This window comes from Harpia harpyja, chromosome 11 (genome assembly GCF_026419915.1).
Source record: "Harpia harpyja isolate bHarHar1 chromosome 11, bHarHar1 primary haplotype, whole genome shotgun sequence".
NCBI lineage: Eukaryota > Metazoa > Chordata > Aves > Accipitriformes > Accipitridae > Harpia > Harpia harpyja.
This window is the reverse complement of record NC_068950.1, coordinates 8,812,978-8,833,387: the sequence shown is the minus strand read 5'-3', so window position 1 is coordinate 8,833,387 and position 20,410 is coordinate 8,812,978. Positions and strand designations below refer to the sequence as shown.

At 51.3% G+C, this 20,410-nt stretch overlaps 1 protein-coding gene across 5 annotated transcripts in view; it reads left to right on the top strand.

Moving 5' to 3' along the window:
* The first annotated feature begins 969 nt into the window (after positions 1–969).
* Positions 970–20,410, top strand: part of PBX1 (PBX homeobox 1) — a 134,693-nt gene continuing 115,252 nt past the window's right edge. For 3 of the 5 annotated variants that reach the window (XM_052802505.1, XM_052802502.1, XM_052802501.1), the window contains exons 1-2: positions 970–1,740; positions 4,386–4,459. In XM_052802505.1, the coding sequence (XP_052658465.1) occupies positions 1,550–1,740; positions 4,386–4,459 (265 nt within the window). In that variant the 5' untranslated portion in view covers positions 970–1,549. The remainder of the gene's footprint in view (positions 1,741–4,385; positions 4,460–20,410) is intronic. The other 2 variants (XM_052802503.1, XM_052802507.1) reach the window with 2 other exon arrangements.

The window sequence follows — 20,410 nt, the reverse complement described above, 5'->3', positions numbered from 1 at the left end:
AGCGGCACCGCGAGGAGACGCTGGTGGCTGAGGTGAGAGGGAAGGATCTCCCTGGGGACTACAGCGGAGGGGGGACCCTGCTCCCACCCGGGGGTGTGGAGCTGACGTGGGAACAGCGTGGGGAGTCAGACACTGGCTGGCGGGGCACAGCGGGGAGGCACACAGGCTGCCTGAGGGGTGTTGGGGGTCCGTGGGGAGGGCTGGCCCTGGGGCCACAGGGAGGCTGAGGGGAGATGGGGTGCAGCAGGACCGAGGGAAGGCTGACGGGAGGTGGGAAGGCTGGCTGCGGAGAGCTGGGGGACTGAGGGGAGCCCGAGGAGCAACGCGGGGCGGGGGGCTGAGAGGAGCCTGAGGGGCGGCAGGACGGCTGAGGGGCACAGCCCCGAGGGGAGGTGGCAGGCGGGCCGGAGCCCGCGCTGGGGCTGAGGGGACACTCGCGGAGCGGCAGCCGGGGAACGGGCCCCACAGGCCGAGCGCGGGCATGCCGTCGCGCCCCGCCGCCCCTTCCCCCTCCAGCCGCGGCCGAGGCCGCTTTAAGGCGCGGGCGGGGCGCGGCCCCCGGCCCACCTCTGAACCCGGAGATTGACGGGCGGCCGCGGAGGAGGCGGGGCGGCCCGCGGGGGCCGGCCTTCCCGCCGCCGCCGCCAATGGGGCCTGGGGGGGCGGGGAGGCGCCGCTGCCCCTTCCTCCCCCCGCCCCCCGGGCTCCTCCGTGCCAGTTTGAGGAGTCCGGAGCCGAACAAAAGCAGGCGGCGAGGGCCGGGAGCGGTGCGCGCAGGCCCGGCGGAGCGGGGCGGGGGGGGGGGGGGGGGCGCCCGCTGCCGGCCGCGGAGCGGTGCGGGCCGCCAGCCAGCCCCGTAACCCGGCCCGAGGGAGGGGGAAAGTTTGGAGCCCTTCCCCCGGAGCGCGGGGGCTCCGCCGCGCTCCGGCCCCGGCAGCTCCGGCGCTGCCATCGCGGGCGGCCGCCCCGCTCCGCCCCGCTGCGGCCGTTGCTGCTGCTGCCGCCGCCGCCGCCGTCGCCGCCTCCTCCTACTCCTCCTCCCCGGGCGCAGCCCCTGCCCTGCCGGCCCCTGCCCCCGCCGGCCCGCCCGCTGCCTCCCCGGGCGCGGGGCTGAGCTGCCCTGCTTTTGGAGTCGCCGCCGTTTCCCCTCCCTTCCCCGGAACCCCCCCCTTCTCCCTCCCTCCTCCCTCCTCCTCCCTCCCTCCCTCCCTCCCTCCTCCTCCTCCTCCAGCAGCCAAAGGGATTTTTTTCCCCTTTCTTTTCTCTCTCTCTTTTTTTTTTTTTTTTCATTTTTTTCCCTCCTCCTCCTCCTCTTCCTCCCCGCCGCGGAGCCGGCCGCCAGCGTGAAGGATAAATAAAAAGCGAAGAGGAAGAGGCTGGGGAGGAGGAGGAGGAGGAGGAGGAGGAGGGGGGGGAGGCAAGAAGAAGAAGAAGAAGAAAGCGAGCAAGAAAAGAAAGCGAGGAGCCAGGCGGCCAGCCCAGCCGCGCCGCTCCCGGCAGCCAGGGCAGGAGGAGGCGGCGGCGGCGGAGCGGGGGCCGGGGGCCGGCGATGGATGACCAGCCGCGGCTGATGCACACGCACAGCGGGGTGGGGATGCCGGGGCACCCGGGCCTGTCCCAGCACATGCAGGATGGACCAGGCGGGGCGGAGGGGGAGGCAGGCAGGAAGCAGGACATCGGAGACATCTTACAGCAGATCATGACCATCACGGACCAGAGTTTGGACGAAGCGCAGGCCAGGTGAGAGCGGCGGCCCGGCCCCCGGCCGGCGGGGAGGGAGCCCGGGGGAGGGGGGGGCAGGTGCCGGGGAAGTTTCCCCCGCGCCCCGGCCCGGCCTTTGTTGTCCGGCGGGGGGAGCGCGCCCGTCCGCATCGCGCGGGGACGGCGGTTCCTGCTGCCAAGAAATTTGGGGGGGGGGGGAGGAAGGGGACGGGTTAATTTTTTTCCCTCCCCCCCTCCCCCTTTCCCAACTTCGTGGTGCTTTCTGGGGGTCGCAGCGCCCACAGCCCGCACCCCACCCCCCCACCCCCCCCATTCCCGCCTCACCCCGGCCCGTTCCCCACCGGGGGTCCCAAAGTGGGGCTCGGCCGGGCAGGCGGCCTGGCTTTTCCCAGCCTTTTTGGGGTGGGGGTTAATTCTGGAGGGGGATGGTTGTCGGAGCAGGCTGGGCGTGCGGGGGGCTCTGCTTTGGGCTCCTTGGAAAGAGGCACAAAGTGCTGCTCCGTGGTTTTTTTAGGGGCGTTAATAATGTTCTTTTTTAGGGCCCTGCAGTGGTGTTATTTTTCAGGCCGTGTTTTTGCGCTTGGAGGATGCACATAGAAGCTTGTGTTGGTTTTTTTTTTTTTATTATTCTTAATTGCAGAGGTATTTAAAAAGGGGAAAAAAAAAAAAAAGGCTGTAAAAGCTGGTAACTGAATTGCCCCTGGCTTCAAGGAGTGCAAACCTAATACGCACCTTTAAAAGTGCTAGCAAAAGTTAAGGGAGGGGAAAAAAATAATTCCGAAATTGAAGGCACAGTTGAAGAAATAAAAAAAAAAAAGTTGCGTTGAATTGCCTGGGGTACACTTGAAATTTCTTCTGGGCTGCAGAGCTCCTAGGTGTGCTGTCCTTCCCCCTGGCATTCATGCCCCGAGCCGGAGTGGGTTGCTAGAATACATTGTTCCTGGAAAAACGCACCGCACAGCCCCAAGACTTCCTTAGTAAGAACTTCCAGAAGGATGAAAGTACCCCCTAAACCTCAGCTTATGTCCTCCCCACCTCCCCAGCTTGTGTAAAGCTCCTGCTTACCAAAAAGGCTTGTTGCTGGGCTGATCTTACTGATTTTCTTATGTTCTTGCAGGGGCAGAGTAGCTGTTAGGAGGAGGAAATCATGCACTTTCTCCCCGGCCAGACCCGGGGCAGTGAGGGGATCTTCCTTCGGAAAGTTGCAGAAATTGTGTGTCTTCCTGCCTGGATAATTTAGTGTAGTTAATCGAATCAATAAAACCAAAGCAGAACAGAGCTGGGAGAAGCCTTTATGGGTTTGTCTTGCTGGACTATTTCAGCTGCTTCCTCACAGTACTTTTTTTTTTTTTTTTTTTATTTTTAATGCTGAGCTGCCAAACATGCTGTATTTATCAGTGATGTTTGGCTTTGCATTTCCTCCATCCATCCTACTATTGCATGGTTGTTTTGCTGCCTCTCTTCTTTTTCGGTTTTTTTTTTTTTTTTTTTTTAAATGAAGTTTTGGGAAGATGTAAAGTGCCAGTATTATTTGTAAGAGGGCCCCTACAGCATATGTATGTGATTTGTGTATACCCAAATGTCTGCGCCCATCTGGGTGTGCTGATAAGGGGATGCTGTGGTTCTGCAAGGGTATATACCTTTGAGAGACTTCATCAGATATATAAATCTTTTTAACATGTTGTGGGTGGTGGGGTAAGTAGTGTGAATGTTTGCCAGATGTTCACATCGTCTTTCGCGTGTAATTTCGGTTGGTAAACAGAAATCCCGTAACCGGTGCCTGATAGCAACAGCCCTTTATACAACTGAACCCTTGGTTAAATGATCGTATGGCTTAAGAGAAAAAAATAATCATACTGTTTCTTTGCCTCAGTGGGCACATGGTGGGTTTTAAAAACAGCCGGTTAACCCCCCCCAACCTCTCTGCTCAAAACCCACAGGAGAACGGTCAGCACTGAAATAACAGCAACCGAAAAGAAAGGCATTGAATAGCACGCCCTCCCGTTCCCAGAAGCAGCCAGCTGTGTTTTTAAACGTGTTTACTGTCCCAATTGTAAAGAATTAAATTTTAACACCTGCAAAGAAGCTGGATTTAAGTAGCATGGAGGCAGAGGAATGGGTTTCTCTCTCCGTATGTGCGCGTGTGTCTCTGCGCTCCAAGTTGGGCGCTGAAATTCCCCGAATTGACAGCTCTGAGCAGAGGACGTTTCCAGCACTGGGGCAAGGGGGGGATTATTTCCCCTCTGCCTTGCAGGGTGAGCCTAATAAAGCACATGGCTGGGTTTAATATTGGAGGTGGGGGACAGAGGGAGCCCAGTGCTCTCTCTGTATTGAATAAGACAGTTGAACCGAGCTTGGCTCCCAAAAGCTTCTGGCTTCAGCTCGGTGCATCGCCTGGCTCGCACCGGCAGTAGGAGCCGCTCGGTGGCAAAGGCGATTTTTGAGCCATCCCTAAATTGGCATAATTCATCTCCTCTGCGTTAGGTAGGTGGCTGTTTGCAGCACCGGCGCTCAAGTCCTGGCAGGGATGACGGCAGGGCTGAGGGGGCTCAAACGTGTCCCCCCTACCTCTGGCACGCACATGCCAGCCAGCGTGAATTTGGAAAGTTGTTCCTTGTGGTGACATCCTAACCTCACCCTCCCCTCTTTTCTTTTCTCTCCAGGAAACACGCTTTAAACTGCCACAGGATGAAGCCAGCCCTTTTTAATGTCTTGTGTGAAATCAAAGAAAAAACAGGTAGGAAATCAATGCTGTTGGTTCCGTATTATTTTCCTTTTTGCTCTTTGAGGGTTTTATTCCACCAAGTTTGTGGCCCCCCCTCCCCATGTAGCAATATTTAAGTGGGGAGAAATAACTCGCTGGTATTTAATGCTTCTGGCAGTCAACTTGCATGATGTGGTTTGTGTCTGGAAGGGAAAATATCGTGGTTTAATTTCTATTGTATAGCCTCTTTTTATTTATTGCTTTTTCTGAGGGGAAGAAAAAATCAAACCCCTTGCAATTTCTGTCTTGCTCTAGTTTCTTCTTTAAGATGTGGTGCTGTTTAAAAAAAAAAAAAAAAAAATCTGAGTACAGAGTAGGGGGGAAAGAAACACAACAAAATGAAATTGTGCAGTTCTACTATTACTGCTCAGGTAAACGTAAAGGTTTCTTGCTTTTTTTAAAAGAAAGGGTTAAAATGCTCTTGTCTGCCAATCATCCAGGCTAGCTCATGTAAGAGCTAGTTGTCAGTTGCCTTTAGTGAAAGCAATATATTAGATTGTTAGTTACTTTAGGGTACTGTTGTTTTATGGCATGGGGTGTTCTCAGGCTTCTAAAGAAGCTAATGGCATGAGAGCATTGGTTCTGCTGTTTCCCACTTTCCAGACCTCCTACCATGTACTAACACACTTATAACACATCCCAGGGGGGCATTTAAATTTTAAAAGCAACAATTAAAAAATAGCAGTCATCAATCAAGGGTGATCTTAAACAACAGATGCTCAGGGAAGGACATTTAGCAACATGCACCACTTATTTATGTATTTGTTGGAATCTCTCTCTTTTTTTTTTTTTAACTAAAAAAATGGGGGGAATGATGGAAATTCGGCTGGGGGGCAGTCATCTCTGGTGTTGGCTTTCTGAGCTGACCAGAGTTGATCGGCAGGCTTTTCCATGCCGATCTAGCTGCCTTGTTTTAGCACGCTGCAAAGTACTTGACTTCTCCCCCCCCCCGCCTTTTACAACAAGGACTGTAACAGTCAATAATTCATATCTAAACCATATAAGCAAGGGCATGACATGAATGAAAGTGACAATAAATATGATTGCACACCCAGTTGATATACATTGATAGTTACACATAAAAGGGGAACAGCTTTCAGAAACCTGAATCTGGGTCTCTTTTTTTTTTTTTTTCCTTTCTTTCTTTCTTAAATATATATATAAAACCTCCTAGCGTGAGCAGCTGATTGAAAATACAATTACTTGACTCTTGCAATATATATAAAATGACTAAGGGGGCCCTTTGTTAAACGTTGTTTGTGCAGCGTGTAGCCCAGACAAAGCACCTACCGATGGCATTCGGCTCTCCGAAGTCCTCACGGCTGCGTGGCCGGGTCTGACCTTCCCGAGGAGTCCCTCCTTATGGAGTTCCCATAATATCAAGCAGAGGGTTCAGTATGGGAATGGACCTCTGTAGAGTTCATATGATGTAACGTGAGGGAGTCTGCCTAGAAATAAATTTTATGGGTTTTACAGTGTTTCCCTGTGTGCCACCCCCAAAAAAGGACCTTCTCCTCTTCCCTCTTTCTCCTTTTATTTTGTGTGAGCCAAAGAAAATGTTTGTCTGCCTGTTCTCCACATGTATTTGATGCTGTGTACGTTGCCTGTGCAGGGGTACTTTTTGGCAGGGTAACTGATTAATCCCAGCTCGGCTTTGCTATCGGTGCAGTTGCAAAGTTAGGGGACGGGGAATCTGCTAGGACCAGACCTGGTGGGAAATCCAGGTGACCTCGGGGATGCTGTGGGATGCTGGAGGGATAGGGAGCTGCACATACCCACAGTGACTGGGTGGAATAATTCCTGTCTGCTAAGGAAAATTGAGAGAGATGGTATAGGGCAAAGCATGCTGCTGAAAATAAAGGATATTCAGCTGTGAACTGCGGTTGTCTTACATTTTTTAAATTTTACTTGTTGCTGTTGTGCCTGGGTTACTTTGCTATGGGGATGCTGTATAGAGGTCTCCAAAGACGTTGAATCGAGATGGCTTTTGGAGCGTTGTTTATCTACCCTCGAATATGTTTACGGTGAATTATTTTACTTTGTGAATTCAAAGACCTCCTCCCCTCTCCCCCATCTGCGTCCCCAAAAGTCACACTTTGTAAGGAAACAAACGGCCAGATGGTTTTGTTTTGTTTTTTTTTTTTTTTTTTAATTATTCCTTTGTGGACCCATTGCTAGGAGGAAGTTAGCCTTGTTTTTTCTGGGGCTGAGGGTACCGCCTGCTTCTGGTTGCTTACTGCTTCCTTGTGGGCAGCAGCGTGAAAGTTGAGCCAACTTGTCTCTTCCCACTTTCCATTTTGCTTCCCAGATTTTTGCATGTGTCGCGTTTGAAATCCTGGTGATTGTTTGTGGTCACTGGTGGGTGTTTGAAAGTGCGTGCGTACATCTTCCCCCTGGCGTTATGATGTGCAGAAATGTGCGTTCAGTTACCCCGCTGCCTGATTTAAGTGACTCCAGAGTCTTTCGGAGACTTTACCGCCGTCTCTCGCAACATTATGGCTAATATTTCATAGCGTTAACGTTGTCTTGAGCAAACCCAAAGTGTCCATAAAGTTCTTAGAAAAAGAGGTCGTCTGTATTGGCCAAAGAGTTCCCTTCTGCACTTGGGCTCTTCAGTTATTTTAAAGCATTTATAAACACTTTAAAAAATAATATTAATAATAATAATTAAAAAAAAAGCTCAGGGGGTTGTCTTTTGTCAGCAACCTGGAGATTGTTTCTTTTGGGTTGATGTCTGTTTAAAAGTAACAAAAGTTGAGAGGTTTGATCCAATGCGAGCATGTGGAGGGGGGGGGAAATTGCTGCTTAAATATACATATAAGTTGTCGCCGTTCATTTGGTGTGTTTTCACTTGCTGTTGGTCGCTTTGTTGCGAGGGAAGGGGCAGGACTGCCTTCAAATGGCTGGCTGGCTTTTTGGAATAATAATTATGGAAATGGGAGGCATTGTTGTCCTAAATACAATTGATTCCTCTGTCAATAGGGATTGAAATCGGAAATTGCATTGCTTATTTATAAAAAGTTTGAAGGCAGGGATAGGGGCTCTGTCTTTATAGCCTTTTTTTTTCCCCTTGGTTTTTTTCTCTCTCGTGGTATTTTTTTTTTTTTTAAAGCTGTTCTCTGCATGAGCAGAATAGCTAAGCAGAAGAATCAGGCAAGGCGTACGCAGACGTGGGGTCCTTGGATGGCAAACTGGAAAATATCTGCTGTCAAAATGCAGCAGCATCTATTTCAGCTGTGAGCCTTTCCCAACTCCCATCTCGTTCGGCAGGGACCGGCGGGGAGAGGCTGAGTGCAGGATATATGACCATTTAATCTGATTCCTCTTCCTTAAGAGGTTTTCCCATCGTTTCACTTTCTCCGCTGTTTTGGGGGAGGTGAGGGCATTGGGCAAATTCTACTTAAAAAGACCCTGACTATGTATTTTAAATCCCCCTGATTTTTATTTTCTTACTCCCCTTGCCTTTCTGTGTTGAAGGAATTCAGGTTTAAAAGAAAAATGTACATACCACTGATGGGGGGAATTTACAAAGTGGAATATTTATAGACAGCACTGATTAGCTGTGCAATTGTTGTTGAATAATGGGTTTGTAGTTTTTTTTTTTTATTTTTTTATTTTTAATTTTAGAACATAATAGCTATATAAGGTGACTCTTAGCTACCTTTCCCCGTGCATTATCTTCACCAAACTTAACTCAAATCAGATCTTTGGAGGAGGTAGGATTTTTTTCCCCTTCTTTTCTTCCTTAACACCCCTTTGTTCTCTCCAGCTCTGTGTTCAATTAACACCCCCATCGCAGAACTGTAGTCTTTTTTTTTTTTAATCTGTTACTGTATTTCACTTCTGACACCTCTCTTATTATTCTTGCCTGCTATTTCTCTTTAATATAGCAATTATGATGTGGGGTTTCTTTCTTTCTTCCTCCTTCCCTTCTCTCTCCCCCCCCCCCCCAAGACCCACCAAGAGCGGCATGGGGAGAAAAGGGGCAGCCGCAGTGCGTGCAGTGCTGATGTTTTTGGGGTGCGGGGCAGAGCTGTAAGCGGGGTACACTGACAAGCCCAAGGCCCCTTGGATAAAGTTTTTTGCAGGGCAGGATGGGGCAACCTGCTTTCCTTCCCACCCCCTCCCCAGCCCTTCTCTAGGGTTTCAAACCCTGCCCTCCTCCTTATCCTGCATTTCCACCGAGGTTTCCTAAGGTGCAGGGGAGAGTTAAACACCCCGATTTGAATTTCAATGCAATTCTTGCACCTAAGGCTTCATTCTGCTTCTGCAAAATCTCATAATGAAAGCGCTCGTGCTCCAGCCCTGGAGGATTGGGGTCCCTGCTCTGCTCTCGGCAGGTCCAGCCCTTGCCTGGCTGCTCTCCCTCCTGCCCTTCAAAGGGGAGGAAGCCTTTGCTTTGATATTTATTATTACTTTTTTTTTTTCCTCCAGTTGAAAGGCTTTGAAGTCAAAAGTGATGCTTCTCTCTCCCAGCTGGGCAGGCTCCCTATAGGGGCAGGGTCTGTAGGGGCAGAGTCTTCCAGGTCCCTGGTGTTGCTGCCCTGGGGGGGAAGCGAAACATTTTGGGAGAGCAGGGCCACCAGCTGGCCAACGCTGCCCAAGGAAGCCTCTTTGCAGCTCACAATTGAATTGCTTCGAGAAACCTGATGTCTTCAAGGGATAGGAGGGAAGGGAATGTGCAAGGGGCTGGAAGATAGGGATGGTTTGGGAGGGAAGGCAGTATCTGGGAGACCTTGGCTTGGTGGAGGGCTGTATTACTGCAAGAGGACCGGCCACCTCTAGGGGATTGGCTGGCAGGGGATGGAAACCAGACACCCTGGTGGGAAAGGGGACGTGTCCCAGTAGGTCCTAGTGGCTGGAAGGAGCGGGGTCTTCAGGGCTGGACCTGTGTCGCTGCAGTGAGTCCTTTTCCTGGGCTTTCCTTTTCCAGCATGGCATTGTCCATCAGGGATCTGCCAGGGATGGATAGCTTTGGAGGAGTGTGCTTGCAGGGAGATTTCTCTTTTTCCTTTTTAATTTTATATTTTCTTCCTCTCCCCTGGTAGCATGTGGTTGGAGCTCTTTGAACGGAGCAGCCTTAATTAGTTTAATCAAAATTGGCCTCCTGCAGTCCTCCAGGGGAGGAGGTGGGAAGTGTGGGGCTGCCAGCGGGCTCTTCCTCCCACCTCCTCCCCCTCGGCCCTGCCGGCAAAGCGGAGAAACCAGGCCCAGCTCCGGCACAGCATTACTGTTCCTGAGGGACTCCCCGCAATCTGCGGAGTACAGGAGCAAACCTGTTTGGTTTTGTTTCAGGGCTTGTTTTTTGTGGGTGCTTGATGTCTAGTAAACTTTGCTGTGATTACAGCAGACTGGGAGGATGCTCTTGGAGGGTCTGCTGGGTCCCATCGCTCCCTGCCCCATCTGTTTGCGCCTGGGGGATGGAGGAGCTTGTCCTCCTGATGATCCCATGCTCCCAAGCCTCCCAGCCTTTGCTTGTTGCACCAGCCTCCCCCGGTTTTGGGTAGTGGTGGCTGTTGGGTGTGTGTGTCTGGGGAAGGAGGATGCCGGGAAGGTGCCGTGCTGGCAGCCCGCTCTTCAGATGCTGCCTGCTGACAGCACTGGACAAGGCACAGAGGAGAAGGAATCTTTGTGTTCAATTAACGCATGCCAGAAAAATATCTATATTAATCAGATGTGTGCATAAATAACAGCTAATTCGAGCATCCTCTTATGTGAACGTTGGGTGTCTTCCCCACTGCCATGGGTCTCTCTCCAGTCCATCTCCCCTTGCCTCTGCGTGGTCTTGGCAGCAGTCAAAGCGTTGTGGGTGAGTCCAGGGAAAGAGATCTTGTTATTGGGCCTTGTAGCTCCAAACGAGAAACTCGGAAGATCTTTCAGGCCTAAATTTCTCCAGGGAAAAATGGTTCAAGTTCCCTTATTTGAGACCTGCAAAGGGATTTCCCCCTCGGAGCACTGACTGTCTGCAAGCAGAGCTTTTCTAAACGATCTCAAATGCTAGATTTATTCCTGTTAGCAGGCTCATGTGCTGCGTGCCGGCCCTGGGTTTGAGGGCAGCGGCTGTAAACAAAATGCAGAGAAACTCTGAGACAATTTCATCATGGCTTTCCCCCCCACCGCCCCGTCACAAGGAAATTACTGCATGCAGCAATTCTTTAGGGGAGTAGGGTGGTGGTTTAAACGTAAATGGTTTTGTTTGCAGTGAGATACACTAGGCTATGCTGCTGTTGGTGCTTCTGCTGAATCAGAGCTGGGGATTTTGGCGGGGAGAAGGGAGGAATATGGGATTCCTTCTGTGCCTTTGGTTCAGCACCTCATTCCCCCATTCCTCCTTTAATCCAGGAGCTGCTGCCTTCTCTGCTAATGAAGCTCTGCAAAGGGTTTCGTGATCTCTTGGAAATTTGCTGTGAAGCATTTTACTACTATTTTTTTTCTTCCTTCCTGCGCTTGGAGGTGGAGTGCTTTGGGAGGCAAGAGAGCCTGTCCTATTTGCTCTGTGCACTACAGGGGTGGTTTGCAGCTGGTGCAAAATACGAGATACCCGGTGGGAGCAGGGGGTGAGTTTGTGTCTGAAGATGTGGTATTTTCATTTTTCACCTTTTTGATTTTTTTTTTAATTTTTTTTTCATTTATTTTATTCCTGCCTTGCATTTCCATGGCAGTTTTCCTATACAGTGAGTTTCACCCTCCTGGTAACACATGCTTTGCTTTGGGAGTTGTTGGGGGGGTAGGTGGGCTGCACAGCCCTGGCTCCACGGACCCCAGAGCAGGATGCCCTTGCCGGGCTCCATGCTTTTGGGCTGAATCTTTGGGCTTTTGGTGCCAGGCAGAGAGAAGTTATGCTCCATTGTGCTGCAAGGATGTGCACTGTACAGCGCCTAGCACAGGGGGACTCGGTGCTGGGTTGGGGTTTGGAAGGAGGTAATGTGATTTACAGCAATGGATCTGGTTAATAATCTCCAGCAGCTTCTGTATACTCAGGGGTTGCTTGTATTCCCAGCCAGGTGTTTGCAGACCAGATCAATATGGCCCTATTTGCATGGGGCTGCCCATAATCTAATAAACTAACCTCAATCTGCATCCTTTGCTTTCCCCAAACATCCACCCAGAGATGATCCTGGTCCGGTTGGACTGGCAATTGTTCCCTGTGGTGGGAGAAGCTGTTTATGAACAGTGCCTGGCCCCATGACTGCCAGCCTGGGGTCACACGTGGCACTCCAGTGCTGCCAGTGGGTACCAGGTGCCAAGGCTATACCCTCCATCAAAGCCTGGGCTGTATGAGCACCCTTGCTTTTTGGGTGCGCCGGACGTCTGTAGGTGCCGTATGGTGCTTTGCAGACCATCACTTTGCCAGTGTGCTCCAGAGGCATCGACATCAGGGATTTTCCATGAAATCCCTCCTCTTGCCATGTCACCTTTGGGGAACATCTGCTGGAACCCTGTTTGAAACCAAAAATGATGGTTTTGCAGGCTGGGTGGTCGGCAGCTTCTGCTGAAAACTGTCTCAGAGGTGTTGCGTCTCCCAGTGACTTAAATAATACAAGGTGGCGGGCGGTATAGGGATAAATTACAGAATGCTGTGGCCTGAGGAGGCTGCAGGCTGAATATGTTAAAACGTGGTGTTGTCAGGCCAGTGGCGGGGATGGGGAGGAACTCGGGTGATGCTTTCTCCCGGTGCTGGGGGATTGGTTGGGCTGGAATTATTGGTTTGCAACTATGTTGATTTAAAAAAAAAAAAAAAAAAAAAAAAAAAGCACTGAAGAATTAAATCTCTTTGCCTTGTGTTTGTGAGCCCTGTCCCCGTATACTTTATTTTTTTTAAGCCAGAACAGAAAGCCACCTTTACTGGCTTCTTTTCCTGATGGCAAAGGCAAGGCATCAGGACAACAGGCTGTTGGGGGACGAGGAGCGGTGTGCTGTTGCTGCTTCTTGGTGTTTTGGGGAGGTTACCAGCGCAGATAATAGAAATCCCCTCTGACACCTTGAGCGAGCAGCACGTTCTCATCGTCCTCTCCCTGCCCAGCCTTTTATTTATAGGAGAAGCCTTACCCAAAATAGCTTTTTTGCTTGCCCTAAGCTGACGGGCTGTTTCCTACCACCCTTTTTTTTTTTTTCTTTTTTTTTTAAAATATCCTGATAAATTGAAACCCCTTGGAACAGCCAATGCTGTGAGGAGCCCCTCTAATCTAAAATGATAACTTTGCCATTTTACTTCAGCCTTGGTGAAAAACGAGCAGAGCTGCCTTTGCAAGTGGGATCAGCCTGTCTAAATGCTTGTGGCTGGATTTTTGTTTCTCGCCTGAGTACAAGCCTAGAAACTCAGTTCATCATTTCCACGTCCCATTTTTGGTTTCACAAGCAGCATTTTGTAGTGCCATGTTTGGCCCAGCCTGGCTGGCCTGCCTGTCCTCGTTATCAGAAGAGGAAAATCAAGTTTCTCTCCTGGTTGGATAACATTTTCAAATTCCAGAGTGATGTTGATTAGCAGAATTAGCAGTGGCAGGTTAACCGGCAAAAGTACCCTTTCAGTTGTGAAGTGTTTGTTGCTGGTCGCTGCTCTTTTCCCAGCTCCAGCGGTCCCAATCCTGGACATGCCTCCACAGCACAGGGGTTTTTCTCTCTTAATTCAGTGTGACTGTTTCCTTTGACATTTGATATTTACAAGGCTGGAGCCAAAATGAAAGTGAATCTGCCCATATCTCTCCAAAATGTGTCTTTCTAATTTCGACATTAATGTTTCAAAACCCAAGCTGCTGGTGGGTGTACATTTGCTTGTTTACACACATCGTTTTTTTCCTTGTGCAGTGATTCTCTGGTGAAACATTAAGAATGATACAATACCTGGAGCCTCTGGATGGATCGGTCTCTGGCTTTAGGCTTTGAATTTGGCTTTTAACTCTTAAGTCTCTAATTTTAAAAGGTTGCAAGTATTTTAACTTAGTCTTTTTTGTTTGGGAGGAGGATGTTTATATGCAAAATTATTATTGCAATAATATTATTGCAATCATTTGCAAGAATATGATTAATTTGCAATAAAATAATTATTGCAAATCTCTAGACAAAAGGCATGGTTCACAGGGTAAAAGAAATGAGTTGGAAGGAGTTGCAGCTGTCAATCCTGACTTCACAGCACAGGACACAGCCTCCCTGGTATGTTTTGTGTGAAGCTTGTGCTTTCCAGAGGGGCGTTTGGTCTTGTGCAGGAAAGTTGCAGGCGGTGGGACATGTTCCACCACCCTGATGGAGGTGGTGTTTTGAAGGGTTTATGACCCTTGCTTTGCAAGGGGTCACCTATTTATTTCTGATATGAATTTGTGAAGCTTCTGGCTGCTGCGTTGTGCTGTGCATGTGCCTGCTGAGGGCAAGGAGCCTGCCGCGGCCCTGCTTCTGGTGCAGTTGTGTGTCTGGGGGGAGCAGGTGGCAGGAATGGTGTTTTCGGCAAATGTATTATTCCCCTGGAAAATCCTGGCTGTTAGATCTGGTCAGCAGATGTGAAGTGTCAATCGGTATTGGTGGTGGGAAGGGGAGCTGCAATATACTTTTGCTAATGGAGAAAAACCCGAGGAGCAATTCCCGATTTACGCTTTCGGTGATGTGAAATGAAGCCGTCTGAAGCGCTTTGCTCAGCAAGCTCTTAGCAGACTGCTTTTTCCTCCCTACTTCATACAGATTTTTCCAAAGAGGGTGTTTCTCGGCTCCGTTGCTGGGTGAACAGATGTGACTGGGGGGGTACGGACCCCTTAAATGCATCCGTGCATCCGGAGGCACAAAGCATTGAGCATGGGAGCAGGGAGCGAGCAGTGCCCGCTGTAGCTCGCTCCAAAGCCCCGGTGCAATTCTGTCCCCAAGTGGCTGAAAAGGTCATTTAGCGCAATAACAAACGTTTAATTTTTTTTTTTTTTTTTTTCCCCCACTCCCTCAAATAGTCAAATTAGCATCCTTTCTTTGCTACAGGAGCTTCTGGAGGGGGCGTCCCGAAAAGGATTATCGGTAGGAGCGCCTGGGCCCAGGCTGTTCCTCTCCCGAAGGTCCCTGGCTGCTATTTGCACATCCTGGGGTCTGACCGCGGCTGGCATTTCCCCTGTTCAGTGGAATTTACTTTCTGCCTGGCAAGGGCATTGGGTAACATTTGCGCACCTGGGCTGCTTAAGCTGCAGAGGGGCTGGGGGGATGTGGCGGAGAAGGTCAGGGGTCTCTGCTTTCCTTACGGGCAGGAGGGAGCAGGGAGAGCAGCTGATGGGTACTGTGTCCTCTACCTAGGCAGCAAGCAGCAGGGGGAAAATGATGTTATGTAGCGTGATGGTACCTGTGCAGCCATCTGGACCCTGCTCTGATGCTGGGTGGATGCGGGGTTGGCCCTGGCCATGGAGAGCTCAGACCCTGCTCCATTTCCACTTGCAGTGGATGGATCAGTTGGGCAGCAGGTGCTTGGTTGGTTTTTATTGTGGCAAAGGGTGCTGTATTTCCACTCAGATAGGTTTGCAGCATGTGTCCAGTAGGTGTGCAGCCTGGGGTGGGATTTCTCCTTAGAAATGGCTCTTCTGCACTGAGATCTAGAAAGCCGTGGAGTCCTGACCCGTGGGATCTTAGGGGTAGGACGACACGCGCAGCAGCGCGATGGCATGGCTGGAGGTTTAGGGAGCCTATCCCAAGGCCAAATGGGGATTGTTTGCTGTGAAAAACCCAGAAGCAATATGGAAGGAGATAAGACATAGCAAAAGGTGGTGGTAGGGAAAGTCCCTGGTCTTTCCGTGCTCCAGAGGCAGGTGGCAAAGTCCACGCAGGTGGAAGGACAGATTTTTACTTCCCTTTTTCTGCCGTGTTTGGTTGGGCCTTGGAAATGTCCTTCAGCAAAGGCAATGTGCCTGGCTGGCTGGGTGCTCGGGGGGCTGACAAGCCAGGGGCCAGGGCAGAAGGCGAGTGCCGGGAGGGCCATGACAGCACGGTGCTTCCAGCCCCAACACCCAGTTGGGAGCTGTGGGCATGGCTGGTGGAGCATGCCGGTCCTGCGTGCTGAGGCACGCAGCTGCAGGCAAGGGTGGTGGATGGACCTGCTTCATCATACAAAGGCTGCGATTGAGAAAGGAGCTGCACAATTAGGAGAGGTCCCTGTGGTTTGTGTTTGAAAGGAGCTCCATTAGGATAATTTTTAGGCTCCTGTTTAATCAGAAGGCTGTCTGCTGATGAAGAGGGAAAATAAAATGCTTGTGCCGGTGGGTCTCTACTCATGCCGCATCCCATCTTCCTGGTCATTTTTGCTTTTTTATTGCTTTTGCTTCACCCTTCGGGGATGCCAGGTCTGCTACCCCAGAGTCAGCCAGGCTCCCATCAGCACCCTTGGGTAGTGATGCTCTCCTCCCTCGGGCAGCTCTTCCCAAGGATCTCCTCAGCCTCTTGCCCGTTGCACATAGTCAGCAGCCTGCTGCTTTCTTCTTGCCACATCTCCTCCCTCTATGCAGGGTCTGGTGCTGGGTCTGACTCTGGTCAGCAATTGCCCTCGTGGACTCCTGGGGAAAGCGCATCCCTGCGACTCTCCAGAGGCCTCTCTCAGCCTCAGTGAGGAGCATGGAGGAGACCTAAATGAAGAACAAATGAGAACCATATAGAGACAAATGGGAATCAGATTTAGGAAGCAGACGAGACAACCCTTTGGAAGGGGCAGGGGGGCTGTTTGCTTTAATCAGTCTTCTTGGGTTTCAGGCAATAATAAAGCAGATTTGTTTTCTTTTACCTTCTCTTCCCCCAGCCCCCTCTCTTTCCCTCTGTTCGTCTTACTTGTTGTTCTCAAAACAGCCCTGGATCCAGCAGCACCAGCATCTCCTCCCTGAGCTCTCACCTTCTGCGAATGGGATTACTGGCCAATCCAGCCGACATCTTGTCCAGTTTTTTCCCCCTCTCCTGTCTGGTTCTCCCTGTCGGGAGCTTGTTGCCTTGAGCCAGGCTGCCTTGGCGGGGCTGCTGGGGACGGGTCCCTCCCACCGCCAGAGGAGCTTTTTGGACTTTCTGAAGCGAGTGGTGGAACAAACTCCTCCTAATGGGCTGAGGTTTTCTCTGCGGAGTTGATTTGTCCTGGCATGCTCTGCTGTGTACTTTAGAGGCAGTCCCCAGGGACTGGCCATGCTTGGAGGAGATGAAAGTTTCTCCGTCAGAGGTCTTGGGCATCCGAGATGCTTGAGTTACCTCCTAACGTATGCTCCTCTGGGATGTGGTGGTGGCTGGTGGCTGCAAGAGAGGACCCTGCCTTCCCGGCCTCCACAGCCAGGTGGTTTCCCTGCTAAAATGTGCTTCCTCCTCCTTCTTTTTCCCCTGATCATCGTCTTGGTGTGCAGCAGGTGGATCTTGGGAGGTGTGGGGCCATACGTAGCTGTGGGTCAATGAAGCCAAGCTCTTGATCCCTTCCACTTCCAAGAATCCTGGTGGTAAGTAATCATCTTCCCAGGCAGAGAGGCCAGACTGGAGCTGGGATTAGCAGTTCCTGTGACCATCTCTGCAGCTCAGTCTCCTGTGCTGGACACCACGCAAGGAATGAAGTTTCTTCCACTTTGAACAGGAATGTGTGCCTTGCCTGCTGCTGTGTGCCCAGTCGGGGAGGTCTCACCAGTGCCTTCTGTGGCTGGGCTGCTGCAGTGTGCAGGGCTGTTGTGGTCATGTCCCAGGCAGAGCTTTCTCATACAGAGTTGTTTTTCTATTTGCTGGTGGCTACTAGAGAGACAAGGGATCCGGGGTGACCTCTGGCATGTTCTAGTGGATTGCTTTCAGGTGCTCTCCTGGGTTTTGTAACCCACTTCATCTCTGTTTTACGCAGGATTCCCCATCCTGGAGAGTAAGTTCACCCACTCTGCTGGGATGTGCTGGGAGGGCTGGTGATGAACAGCATCCAGCATGACTCTTGGGTTTCCAACTGCTTGTGCCTCAGGCAGAGACTTTCAAGCTGGCAGAGCCAGAACTGTGTTCCCAGCTGGCCTGTGGGGTTGTGGGTCCTCTCCCATGTTCAGTGGGTGGTGCTGGTGCAGTGCAGTGGGGTGGTTTGTCCGGGGCACCCTTCGCTTCCAGTGCTCTGCAGGTTTCTCGTGAACGCTGCAGAATTGCACGTACAATTGCAACCATTTTCCTGTGTGGCTTGGCACATCTTGTGTGTAGGCTTTGCCGATAATCCTTGATGGAGGCTGTGTCCGATCCCACTGCAGGCATCTTAGTTGCTTGGCAAGAGCCATTTGGGAGAAAGTTTGTGGTGGCTTTGCTGCCCAGGAGGGGCTGATTTAGTTAACGTTTGCAAGACTGCCACGGGGCTTTCCAGTTGCAAACTGGTTTGGCTTTGCTCTGCAAAGGAGAATAAAGCAAAAGAGCCGCACGTGCCCTGTGGTGGCTTTCCCAGGTCCCTGAGGTTGGCACGAGGGAAATTGCCTCCATTGCAGCGCAGTGTGAGCCTCCTCCCTTGTTCAGCGCAGCAGAAATTGTGGTTGTAAACCTTCACCCCCGGTATGTAACCATGCTGTGGGCAGTCGTCTCCCCCAGCTCGTGCAGGTGGGTGCCAGGGGAGCACACGGGTGCTTTGATGTCCTGGCCCTGGATGCATCCCAAAGCTCCCCATCTTGTGCTGTATTTCATCTTCCCGTGTTTCCAGAGAGGTCTGCGTGTAAGATACTTTTTGTTGCTGCCAGCAAGCTTCCCTTTAACCGTGCCATGGTGGGGCTTTTTTTAAATTTTTATTTTATTAGGAAATTCCCATTTGGTTGCTTTAAAAAGCAAGCCCTTGTGGCTGGCCCCTGGCCCACCGCTAACAGATTTGTTTGAGAAAAGGCTGCGTTGGCATCCTGCTTTATTGAACATGCCTCCTGGGAAGGCGGTTTGAATATCCTTCTGTCTCCTCGGAGCAGGGAGCTCTCAAGACTGCCTGCCGCCATGGGGATGGGGAATGCTCTCCTCTCCTCTCCCTTTCCCTCCCACCCCTTCCCCTTGTTCGAGCCTCCCTTTTCTTTTTTTTTTCTTTTTTTTTTTTTTTTTTCGGAGGAAAGAGAGTGCTATGCACCGTGCGTCCCGCTCCATGCGGCTTTTCTCTTTCCCCACGGAGTTCATCCAAAGTTCGTATCCAGACGATGAACAAAGTAGCTCAGACCTTTTCCTGACTCCTCACCCTTTGTCCTCATCACTTAGTGACAGACAGGAATCAAATGCCACAGACAGGCTGACGGGACAGGGCTGTGTGAAAGTCCTCGGAGGAGGAGGAGTGGAGCAGTGCTGACTATATGGGGGACTCATGTTTAAACTTTTCTCCCCCTCCCTGGGTAAAGAGCAGAGCTGCTTTTACTTTGAAGGGCAGAGGGGAGGTGCAGCTTTTTTTTTTTTTTTTTTTTTTTTTGGCAGAAGCTGGATAAATTTTTAGCGACAATAGACATAGGGAAGAAGGACCGGATGGAGTTAGCCTCAGTGTTTAGCACTGGGTGTGCCTCCTGTCGGGAGGAGGGGAAGGAAGGGGCTACGGGCCGTTATGGATCAGAGGGGTGGAGACTGCTGGTCTGCCTGCATTGCCTCTCTGCTGGAACAGGAGGCTTTGCCATAGGGAAGAAGGGGTGCACGGTCCTGGTCCCCATCCATTTCTAAAGGCTGCATTGCCCTGGCTTGGTCTTCCATCTCACCTGGCTTCAGGGCTCCTCTCTGGCAGTGGGTGGTACACCACGGAGGCTGCCTGGGTTGGACTTCTTGCTACTATCGAAAGCTGGGAAGGGACCATTTCCCAAGCTGGCATTCAGGGTGCTTGGGGGGCTTGGTTCAGCCTGTCGGGAAGGGAAAGGAGCAATTTAGCCTGTTTGTTTGTTAGCAGTTGTCTAACTCATTCAGCTGTCAGAATTGGGATGACTCCTGATGGGTACTTAAACCTCTTCCAGATGTTCTCCCCACCATTCACCTTCTTTCCTTTTTTTAATGAAAAGTAATGACAACTGGAACGTCTGGAAGTCCCAGATGAGGAAAGGATGGCAGTACCTCATGGCAGAGATTTTGTGGAGGCTTTTATAGAAGGAAGCCACATTGGCTGTAACACCAAGTTTCGCAGAGGTTGGAGGGTAAGGATCTCAAGCCTCGAGGGAGAGGAGGTCTCCACGAAATGTATGGTGACCCTTTGCTCGGGGTTTCTCCTCAAGAGGTGGTGTGATCCTGCAGAGACGTGCTGGGCCAGGGCTCTGCTTCAGTCCTGGATCTTCTCATGACTGAATGCCTCACGTCTGTCTCTGGAAAGCAAGGATCTTACCCGTGGTCTCCTAAGGGGATCTTCCTGGTGCAGACAAGTGGCTGCAGCCTCCCATAACATGTTATCTGTTAAAGCCTCTGGAGCAAGCTCCAGGGATGTGGTGCTTCACAGCCTTCAGGGCTGGGGGCTTCGCCTGCTCGGGGCCACCCTGTTGGCAGGGAGATGGGAATATCCCTTGTGTAGACCAGCTCCGTGCATGGCTGTTGAGGCATGGGTATGTGATTGGGCAGGGAGGGGAAACACTGCTGTCCGAAAAGGACTTGCAAAGGAGCGTTTACACTTGGTCCTTAAGTCCTGGGAAGTGCCCTGGAAGCTGTGGGTGAGAGGACAATCTCTTGGGTTCAGTTTGCATGTGCAGAGAGACTACTCATGGCTTAAACGAGCAAGAGCAATGTTGTCTCCTCTGTTGGCAGAGGAGAAACAAAATTGCTCAGCAAGTCCCAGGACTGAGCAGGGAGCTGGGGCGACCAGCTCACTCCAAGGCATGGCAGGTTGAGTCTCCATGCCCAGCCCTGGCTGCAGCATTGCACATGGCTCTGGCTGCCCTCATCAAGTCTGCTGCTGGCTGCCGGGGCCGCTTGCAGGGGTCATCTCAGAGGCAGCAGGAAGGGGCTGGGGAGGTCCAGGTTTTGCCCTCTTTTGTTTGCTGATTTTGCAGAGCTTGCTATCTGGGCCCT